The following is an 11359-nucleotide window of genomic DNA, read 5'->3' as shown; positions in this document are numbered from 1 at the left end:
TATCTTAGAGGTGTTCAATCGAGTTAGAGGTACTGAGGGCACCTCATTTCTGTACTTTTCCCGAGGATGCTCATGTCGGGGAATGGGATCATGCTGCCTCTTGTTTTCGACCTTTTTATGAGGAGGACCAGCTCTCTTTGGATTCAACGTCTCCTCCATATTGATGTACTTTTCAGCTCGATTAAGGAGCTCGGTCACTATCAGTGGTGGGGTTTTTGATAAAGATATTTTGAAGGCCTCACACCTTATGGCATAGGTGAGGGCAGAAACTGCTACTGTAATAGGGAGGTCGGGTATATGAAGTCTTTCCTTGTTAAATCTTGTCATAAAATCTCGTAGGGTTTCATTCGGCCCCTTGCGTAGTTGCATGAAGGAGGCTGCAATCTTCCTGATTCGATTGCTACTCGCAAAGAAAGCTGAGAACTTATCAGCCAAATATGAGAATGAGGCTATGGAGTTGGGCTCCAATGTCGAGAACCAATCCCTAGCAGCATTAGTCAGCGTTTGTGGAAAGGCTTTGCACATAACCTGATCCGACGCAACTTGCAAGTTCATGACATCAGTATATACATTGAGATGGTTGATGGGGTCGGACGTCCCATCATACTCTTTAATGCAGGGATATTTGAATCTGTCGGGCAAGGGATATGACAATATCTCTGGTGTGAATGGAGTGTTAGGGGTGAAACCCGTTGGCCCCCTAGCATTCCGTTGCAGGCCAGTTGTAATTCCTTCTTGAATGATCCGGGCAATTTCGTCGAAATCCATGGCGACCAATCTCGAGCCCAAGGCCATATTGTGAATACTCGAGGTTCCTACTTCGCCAGTTGCGGGGTTTGGTGGTCGTGCTCGAGCATCAGCCATAAAACCGCCGTGATCTGCCTGCGTTGGCGACGGATGTGAATTTCTTTAACTTAATAGTTGCGTGAGCGTGGCTACCTACTGACGAAGCTCTTCAAAGGCTTCGGTTGTGATGACCGCTGGCAGAGGTGCGGGTACTCTTGACGATTCTTCATGAGGAGCCGGTTGATTTTCGGCAGGTTGAGGAATGGAAGCGGATGAGCTTGCAGGGGGAAGAGCTGATCGTGTGTTAACCATGGCTTTTGGTAGCGTTCCCCACAGACGGCTCCAATGATGCTACCAAAAATTGTACTTGTTGATTTCCCGAGCTTGATGATTTTGATTGAGCACGATCGTAGTCTTCCGGTACCTGAAACAAAGGCAATGAGGTATGTTCTCGTCGCCCCTCCGATGCTTAAGTCAGAAAGAGAATTATATGTGTGAGGCTATAAACTGGAAAATAATGAAAAAAAGTACCTGAATAATGGCCCAAGGTTCAATATTTATAGAGGTAGGTAGTGTACTCCTAGTAGAATTGTGTCAGTTGGATATTTTTATCCAATGGAGTCCTGTTTGTCAGGAATGTCCTACTCGTAATGGAATTTTTTGACAAGTGGTGTAAGAGTTAATATAGAGTTCTTGGGTGTTTAGGCGTTCGTTTGTTAGGCACATAGGTCTAGGAGATCTGTTAATGGAATATGTCCCGAGGGCATATTCTCGAGGACCATGGGGTGATTTTAATATTCTTACGAGTTTCCTCGAGGACTAAAATACCTCGAGGACTAGAAAGATCTCGAGGACATATGGCAAAAAAGTGAGCGGAGCACGTATGGAGTCCTCGGGGAAATAGTCCTCGGGTATACAATATTGGTATCATCAGTAACCTTTAATCTTGTGCTAAAGTGCATGAAATTTCTAAGTGGCATTTCGTCGAATAGTTAGACGGCGAGGTCTCATCCACGCCTCTTCCCAATTGTGGTTGAATGGAATAACGGAACGTTAAAATTCTGATAAAAAGCAAGGTTTTTTCCGAATAAGATGTTTTGGCGATGCTTAAAATAAGTCAAAAATTACTTATTTTGCTAAATGTTCTTTTTAACCAAATTTATTTTAATTGAAAAAAATTAACTTTTATACAATCAAACACTTATCGTCGTAATCCATCATACTGTGACCTAAGTTATATTTTAACTTATATTTTTGTACAAAAATTTTATTCGAGAAATGTAGTTCAGAATTGTGTATATCGTACATATTGGAATTTGCATTATTCTACATTTTTAAGCATAGAGTTGATGGCAAGAATTGAAATTCTTCGTTTTTGGTCGACAACACAGATAGTTAAGTTCGAGAAAAGAATTTTAATTTTTCTTTTCTTTAATTAAACTCAGCCTGAATCGAGATTATCTTGTACTTATAGTTTTCAAGTTCTTTAAATTCTCAATCTTTAATCAAGGTTTTCAAGAAATCATAAAATTGTTTTGGAATTAATACTTAACTTTTATTTTTTCTTAAATTATTTGATAAAATTAATTTAAAAATAATATTCAATCTATACTGATCATACCCACAATATTGTTCATTGTACTACGAAGTGTATACGGAACATACCCTCAGTGCTCTAATTGTATGATACACATTGTTATTTCCTCACCAACTAAAGAATCAAATATGTGCTTTGGTAAATGTTACTTAATTCTCATGCTCTTGTACAGGACCTCACCAAACTTCTGGTACATGTGCTTCTTCAAGTACATTTTCTCTACTTTCTCTCTACCTTTTGATCCCATTGCCTGCCTCACAGATACATTCTCGACTAGAAATCGAAGATGTTTAGCAAGAACTCGAGCACCTGGTCGCCCCAAAGGATGGAGTAGACCACTTACATTGTGTTCGACAATCTCTTTTGTGCCTCCAGAATCTGTTCCCAGAACCTGCGCCACAGTAATATGTAAAACCGGAGGATGTAAAGACCAGTTTGCTCTTTTTGGAACTTCAAGTATAATCCCAATTATAAGAGCAATAATAAATAAAACGAAATCAGAAACACACTAATCCATAATGGGTTTCCTTAATGGAAGACCTATATCCACTGCCGCTACATCAAAAAGAATTATAGAAGTTAACTCGTACCTCTCCATTCGTCTCTCAAAAAAAAAAAAAAAGAAAAAAGAAAAAAAATGGAAAAAAATGGAAAAAGCCCAGCTAAATAATCTTTCACATACGTAGGAATATTATGTGGATCCACGGTCAAGAAGATAACTGTACATTATGCTTAGATTCCGCACAGTCAGTGCCTCAATGACACAGCTAGGACTCGAATCTAGTAGGGGCCTAATATAATTGCAGAATATTTTTGGGTACCACTATATCCATCCACACTTTTTATATATACATCCACTTTTAAAAATTAAATCTTGTTATATTTTAAATTCTATGTAAATTTACTTAAATAGAGATAAACAAAATTAAATAAAAATACACAACTCTAAATTGATCCACTAGTTTTTATTTTCATTTATGCTTAACTAGAATCCTAATAGATAGAGAAAAATTCATGAATATAATTATAGGTGATGGTGGCCCTAAATGTGATTTCTGTGCTGAGAATCATATCGAATTTCGAAGAAAGCAAAACGGAATTTGATGCAGTTTCATCAATTAATCAAGAAAGAAGAATAATTGTAGTCAACAAGGTTAGGAGAATTCAGCTTGCTTAATCGAATTTTCTTCTTCTTTCTTTCTTTAGCCTTTACTGTTTGAAGCATTCTGATACTCAAAACTTCAATAGACAAAAAAGTTATTTCCTCATAAAATAATGTTCAATAGTTCAACTTTATTCTTATTTCATTCATTTGGTTTAAGAGTTTATGGTTTTAGGGATTGGACGAATCTATAGTGATAGGGATGTATTTAAAGTGGGATGAATATATAAAATTAATGTGGATATATAGTATTTAAATGAATGAATTTAATAAGGACAAGACTGGAATATGACGTAGATGTAATAGTATTTTTTTAAATTTTTTAAATTTTATTTGGGATGTACTTATAAAAAATGTTGATAGAAATAGCAATACCCATATTTTTTCGAACACAAAATATTATAATAATTAAATTTTTTTTTTAAAAAAAAGTTTATATAGAAAAGAATTTTCTTAAATTTTAGTAGGGGCCAAGGACCCCACCTCCTTCAGCCACTGCACAGAGTCTTTAACACTTTTATCAAAAACTACAAAAAAAGTAAATATATGACAGTATCAGAAAGGCAACCTCTATAGGAAGAAACCACTAAATCATAATTATGCAGCAATAGGCTTGAAACATTTAACCGCGAGGATAAGTCCATCTATATACACGATAATCCTATCCTATCCAGCAATGTCAAAAACATAGAGCTAGGTTCTGAAAGGTGAAGGATCACTCAGGAAATGGAAGTGCAGGATATCCTCCAATTTCTTTATGACACGTTTGGTAGGCCGGTAATAAGAAAGAAAAGAAGCTAAAATCTTTGTTCATTATTCAATCCAATCCTATCCACTATTGCTTACCAAACATAAACTTAATGTATGTGGAAAGGGAACCGTTGAGTTTTACTGCAAGCTTGACACAATTACGTATACAGATGCTAGAAAAATTTGCATTAATTTTGGGTTGGGATTTAGGATTGCAATCTGATGCTAGAACTAACATGAACTGATAAGAAGCTAATTTACGTGAATATGCAAAGTCTGTGCTCTTAGGTATGGTTGTTGGATATAAAATACAAACCAATGACCATCCATCATCATTTCATGAGATGCATCATAATGAGCAGAATTGAGTGACATACCGGAAGTCCAAATGCCATTGCTTCAATTGTTACTCTTCCAAATGTTTCTCCAAGTCCCTGCAAATAATGTCCAAATAGCCAATGTTGCAAGTTATAAAGAAAGCAAAGTTATCTGACAAAAGAGAGAGCATATCGCAAGAATAAAAGAAATGACTATGAAATAAATCCTATACAGATAAACAGCATTGCAAGATCATCATAAAGCATCAAGAAAATAAAATAATTTGAATGTTTGACATATTATATTTATCTTAAATGAAAGAAGACAAATTATGGCATGTATCAAGTTATCATTCATTTCTGTATTCAGATAGGATCCCCCCAAATCATCAAGTGACATGCTTGAATGCTTTCCTGTCATTTGTTTATTGCAACTAGCATCCCACCACATAGTATGGAATGTTTCCCTGTGAAATACATGTAAACCTACATCTAATAATGATGACGAGAAATTCAAATGATGCATGAACTGTTCACTAATTTGATCAAATCGACACATTGCACAATGAAGTGGCTGTAACATTACAAAGGTAGAAAACAATACTGATTTTCATATTCACCCCTCTGCATTACAGGTGAAACATTTGTCAAAAAACGAAGATAGAAAAAGTTGGTCAACGGGTGACTTAATCACTTAGTAGAGAAATGAAAGCAGCACGTGAAGAATCAGTTACATATCTTGTCAAGCTGGTGTCCATTTAAGGCTGTTCTCAACTTTATTTAAATCCTATTTTCCTTTTACCGCCCAGTTTCCCAAAATACATGGAAATTTCTTTTATGCCTACAAATGTAATCTCTTCTTCTTGAGCAGATCCCCTACCATTCCAGCTTTTCTCCATGGATTAAAGGAGTGACTTTTGATTCACATTTTGCTCATTGGATCACAAGGCATATATCAAAGGACTTACAACTAAACCAAATGATGAAAGATCCAATGTACATCAAATCCTTCACAACTACGTCAGCCCATGTTACTTCTTGTCTACCTCTCCCAACTTTTGACCAGTTCCACTCTGATTGCATAACCGTACACTTACAAAGTAAAATTCAGTATGACATCTACTTTTCAATTAATCAATTTTATTTTCTGATGCATAAATTGCTTTTATATATCGTTATTTCTTGACAGTTACAGTCAAGGCATTGCCACCTTAAAGTAAATTAATAAAAAAAAGTAATTATCTCCAGAAGTTAAATGTTTTAAATCAGAGATCCATGAAAGATAATATGGAATGTCTTTTTAGCGGTTTAATGTTTGAAGGACTGGAATTGAAACATTAAATATGTCCACTTACGTGATCGTTGAGTTCCTCCCATGAAGTCACAATAATTTTGTAATTTTTTCTCCTTCCTTCATGTTGCAAAATGCAAATAAATGGACATAGTAGGAAAGAAGGAAAAAAGAAAGATAAAACAGTCACACTATAATTGCCACAACCGCTAATTATTTGTCTTATTTGATTAGCATTGTTCTAAAAACGAGATTAAATACCAACTTAGATAAGATATCAACAGTGGTTTGTATTCTTTTCCCAGAAAGAAGATGGTGGGATAAAATGTAAGGGAACAAAAATGGAGAGGGCAATGCACGCATAATAAATACTGGATTATGAGCCGATTCATTATAGTATATATTCAAGCAATTTACAAATGAGTAGATTATGCTATTTTGCTGGAAAAATTAGAGGAGAAAATGAGGCATTTTCATACCAAACAAAAGCAACCTAAATTTATCGCTCAAGCTACACAAGTTTCTCAAACATGAATAAGCAGATACGTTAATCTCACACACTGAAAACTAAAATAAATACCTGGGAATTCATAACATAGACATCTGCAGCGGCATACAGAGAGGAAACACGAGTAGTTGCTGGAGTCCACAATACCGATTTTGACAAGTTCAAATGCAGAGATAGATGTCTAAGAAGTGCTTTGACATAAACCAACTTATTGCTTTTAGATCCTACCGAACCTATGAGAACCTTAAGCTTCTGTTCCTGCCGTTCAATGCTCTCAGACGACAGTTTTCTCATGCTTGCAATTCGATCAAATGTCACCATATTAGGAATACCCCTCTTGGTGAAGAGACGGGGAATACCAAAATCCATGGAAGTTCCATTGGAGATAGAGTTATTGGAGGATTCAACAACTCTTTTCCAATTTTGAAGCAATGCCCTTGAATAATAATCACTGCCTCTTTCTGACAAATCTCCAATTCCTGAATCATCTAGCTTTCCTTGTTCGTTCATCAAACGTGCTGATTCCAGAAGCAAGAATTGACCCTTTCCAGGATTTATACTGCTTAAGGACATCACAAGCGTATCGTTATCAGTCAATCCCATTTCTTTTCTAACTGAAGTTCTCAACAACTGTCTCTTTTCCAGCATCTTCTCTGTACTGAATGATGGAGTATTTAGTGAGCAAGAAATGCCTGCCACAAAAGCCAGCTCATCGCTGACAGAAAGTGGAACCAGAGCAGGCTCAGATTTCAGTTTGACGTTTTCTTCCTTGCACCAGGCTAGCCACTGTTTAGACTGTGATTCAGAAAGAAAAATCAGCTTTTTCACTCGGTTGAGGACAGGCTTTGACCGATCAAAATACTCTCTTCGGTTTTCCATGATCCACCACAGGATTTGACTAGAACCAAGCACAGTGCGTGACAGATATTGTTCTGTAACCACGACATAATTATTATCTATAGCACTAAAGAAACAGAAATGAAACTATTCTGATTTTTTCAAAGAATTGATTAATTTAGAATAAAACTTACAATACGAATTCCAATCAAGTATAGAGAACAACAGAGTCGATACAGTTTCACATTATATATTTAGCCCTTGTTTGAGCCCCATTTTGGGGGAAAGAATGAATTTTTGAATAGTGCATTGATGGGAAATGTGTGGTTATAAACTAAGGAAAAATTTTGAATTTGCGTGTGTTAGACATCATGTTGTCAAACGACCTCCCGGGCGATGATGAGAACCAGTTTTATCGGTCGACATGAATGACTGAACGATAAATCAACACCGAATAATGGGATGACCCGACCTAACGTTGTTTTACCTATTGGATGGCTAATAACCTTTGTGGCTTGTTGGTGTGCTATTGGGCCATAACCCTAGTCGAGCCTACTTACCATATGTATAACTTACCTTAAGTTTGTCATTGGACTATTATATATATTGGTAACTCTCTTTCTTCCTATGAGTCCCGTTTTTTATAGAACCCGAGAGAGAGAGTGGCTGCCTTCTTCTTCTCCTTCGTGCATCCTACTGATTGATCTTCTCTACCTCTTGCTTGTGTCTTTGTGACCCTTACCTATGTGGTATTCATCATAAGTGAATGAGGAAACAACAAGTAAAAGGAAGAATAGCAACCATAGGAAGCAAGCAGCGCCGACGGTCGGTCTCTTCAATTCTTTGGTGTTGATTCGGTATTTAAAGGTTAACTGAGCCCGGAAATCACCTTGAGCAGTTAGAGGAAGATCCTAACAGCGTGTAATATTATTTTATTGAAGAATGTGGTTGAAATGATGTCTATTGAAAAATGCATTTTTTCCAAAGAATGGGGCTTAGACAAGGGCTTATTATTGTCATTTTTACTACCGAGTCAGAATGTAAGAGACACAACTAAAAAGTATTTTCTCTTGACTATCAAATCCAATCCAGATCCTAACAAATGACATTATAGATTATACAGGAATCTTTGGGGAGAAGAGTTTCATGAACTTTAATGATCAGACTGGAGCTTTTGAATTTATTACCCTCAGTCAACCTAAAGCAAAGATTTCCACTTACCACAGAAAACTTAGCATGTTTTTCCCATTCATTACCTCGAGAAGTCCATCAGCAGGAAAACAACGGACACACAGCAGCTAAAGAAGAATAGCAGTTTGACTTCATGATACAATTTACAAGAGAACAAAACAATAAGGGAAAACATTAATAGTATTTCACATGCCGCTTGTGCATAATCAAATTGAATTCTAATGTTTGTTTATTATATGGTAATGATCAAATATGACTTATCAAAGGAATTGTATTAAGTATTTACAGCAAATAAATGATTGATAACAAAACAGATAATTTTATCCAAGTTTCACAGAACATCATTGAGAAGCACTCACCAATCCAGGATGAACAGACTGCCGACCCTGCAATAATAAGATCTGCTTTCATAGCAGTTTTGAAGCTGAGGTCTGTTTTGTCCTCAAGCACTTTGATTTTTCTTCGAGCAAGTTCCGGCATTAAACCACCCTTTTTGTTAAGGACTATAACAGATATGGTGGCCCCGCAACTCAAAAATTCTGTTGCCAACTCCATCATCGCCAGAGGGGCCCCAGTCATGGAGAGTTCATGGAATATCAAAACAAACTTTCTAGACCAAACAAGACGTGCGAATGCGCCCTTCCTGTCACATGTTCCTGACCTTTTCTCAGGGCTCCACTCCAAAATTCTATCCTCTATAGAATCAAATGGACCAACCAAAAGCCCATAAGTAGTATTTTGCTTCGGAATTTCCTCTTCGTGCACATCAACGCCACTGTCTACAACTTCCGCCATCATCTTCGACTTACTGTGGGTCTTCCTACGCGAACGACGTCGCGATTTCTTGCCCTTCTTCTTTGATGATACACTGCTAATTGATGAATCACTGTTATCCTTCTTTGTCAAAACCACATCCAGATTCTTCAAATTAGACTGATTTGTATCATTTCGTAATTTACCTGCCAAAGAACCCTCATTCGCAGTCAAGTTCCTTCGATTTTTCAGATGCGCCTCTGAATTCCCATCACTTGATTCACCCCCATAGCCACCACTAAAAAGCCCTTCTTTATTATCCCCATGAGCCCACCTCGACTGGACATAGAATCCACCATAAGTCCAGAGAGTGATCAAAAGCAACCATAGCACAATGCGGTTACTTCTGAACCACTGAGGACTCGCCCCACCATTCTTTCCATCTTTTCTTGGAGTTCTGCTGGAGTTCAATCTCCTAAATGAAGGGGAACCCCTCGGTGTTGATCTCCCTGACAATGTGGACTTCAAGGCTCCGCCACCTGGCCTCAACGATGACTGTCTCAAAACATTGCCTTCCTCCATCACTCAAATTATCAACTACTCCTATATAACAAACTCTAAATGATGTACAACAATATTAACAATAACAAAAACAAAAAAAGCCAAAAAATAACCCTTCAAAAATAGCAGATATCCCTAGAATCGCACCCCAAATTTCATTATAATATTTTCTGCCAACTTTCTTGAATTTCAATTCCGTGAAAAGCAAAGAAAACTGAAATAGTTTCACATTCGTGACCACGGAATAGAAGTATGAGGCAGTACTCCTATGCTATTACAGTTCTGCCAAGAAAAATGGAAAACTAAAAAAGTTACAAATCGAGCTCTGGTAATTCTTGATGGCGATTTTTTTTTTCTTTTTTTATAAATAAAATATAAACTAAAGCATTAATGAGCACCTTAAACAATTAAACTTGTACAACAACAAAAATTATGCTAGTAGTAAAATATTTCGCCAATAATGACAAAAACAATCAACAAGTTGAAAAACAGTAAGCTATACACACACACACACACACAGAGAGAGAGACAGAGAGTGATTTCGATTAATAATCTATCAATTAAAGAATTAAGTGATTTCAATCTAGAAAAACAGTACTGAGGAACTTACTGTTGAGGATCTTGAATGCAAATACGAATGTGACGACAAAATCAAAGTTGATTTTCAAGATCACTATTCTGTAATTTCTTGTTCTTCAGCTAAAGAACTTGTAGAGAGAGAAAGAATGGCAGAGAGCTGCCGTAAGCCAGCTGAGTAATTGAGTGTAAATTGAAGTTGCAGCAACAGAGTAATAGAGAGAGAGAGAGAGAGAGAGAGAGAGAGAGAGAGAGAGAGAGAGTACTGTTGTAGAGAGAGAGGAGAGATCTGTAACTGAATAGAAGAATGGATCGCACGTGCGAACATAATCGTGTTGAGTCTAGGAGAGGGAAGAAGATTTTTACTTTTTGAATGCATCATAATTTCACTTATTATTTCTTATTAGGGAATTGGCACTTCCCTCAATTTTCAATTAATTGGGTAGCACCCTTGAGGGGATCTCTCAGCACAAATAAATAATTGATATCCAAATATTGCCTTAATTGTAATTTTCTTTGTCAAAACGTTTGACTTTTGATTAACTAAAAATCATCTGAACAATATACCGTTCAAATATTTGTTAAAAAATTTGGAATGTAGGTACTAAGATTATAGGTTAAGACCTCGACGATATATTTTTGAAAGGTTTTGAAACTTTGCTACAAAATTCCTTTTTAATAAATACATTTTCAAAAGCCAATAAAAATCTTCATTCAAGTCTGAATTGCATTCAAACCCAAATCAATTAATCGAATCAATCGAAGCATGTAAGGTTCGGGTTAGTTCGATTTTAGAGCCATATATTAGGTCAGTTTAGGTTGAATATTCAAGAAACCGAAATCTTCTATTCGAGTATGGGTAAGGCCAAAAATCGAACCAACGCACTGTACCCACTCCTACAAAGGATTGAATTTAACCTTTGTCAATTCAATAGTCTCTCATCCCTCATTGAAAAACACTACTCGTCCAAACAATGTCTTAAGAATTAATCTGCTCAACAGGCCCCTGTCAGTGTAGAAGAGTTGATGT

At 36.6% G+C, this 11359-nt stretch overlaps 1 protein-coding gene across 3 annotated transcripts; it reads right to left on the bottom strand.

Annotated features, from left to right (window-relative positions):
* Window positions 1–2373: 2373 nt before the first annotated feature.
* Window positions 2374–10693, bottom strand: LOC111369420. 3 transcript variants are annotated; one of them, XM_022990968.1, is made up of 5 exons: window positions 10364–10693; window positions 8799–10035; window positions 6484–7343; window positions 4673–4729; window positions 2374–2774 (listed from the first exon to the last, which is right to left on the bottom strand). In XM_022990968.1, exons 2-5 carry the CDS (start codon window positions 9772–9774, stop codon window positions 2529–2531), a joined length of 2139 nt encoding a protein of 712 aa, XP_022846736.1. In that variant the 5' UTR covers window positions 9775–10035; window positions 10364–10693; the 3' UTR covers window positions 2374–2528. The 3 variants fall into 3 exon arrangements, with proteins under 3 accessions (XP_022846736.1, XP_022846876.1, XP_022846812.1); XM_022991108.1 differs by having other exon boundaries at window positions 8799–9809; XM_022991044.1 differs by having other exon boundaries at window positions 8799–9795.
* Between the last annotated feature and the right edge of the window lie 666 nt (window positions 10694–11359).

This window comes from Olea europaea, chromosome 1, assembly GCF_002742605.1.
Source record: "Olea europaea var. sylvestris chromosome 1, O_europaea_v1, whole genome shotgun sequence".
NCBI classification, from domain to species: domain Eukaryota; kingdom Viridiplantae; phylum Streptophyta; class Magnoliopsida; order Lamiales; family Oleaceae; genus Olea; species Olea europaea.
This window is presented reverse-complemented; position numbering and strand designations above follow the sequence as displayed.

Excerpts from the sequence above, each read along its gene's own strand:
- LOC111369420 (XM_022990968.1), bottom strand. The coding sequence starts at position 9,774 with ATGGAGGAAGGCAATGTTTTGAGACAGTCATCGTTGAGGCCAGGTGGC. Across the intron at positions 7,344-8,798 it reads AGTCTGTTCATCCTGGATTG|AACAATATCTGTCACGCACT; the intron begins GTGAGTGCTTCT and ends TCGTGGTTACAG. Across the intron at positions 2,775-4,672 it reads CAATGGCATTTGGACTTCCG|GTTCTGGGAACAGATTCTGG; the intron begins GTATGTCACTCA and ends ACTGTGGCGCAG.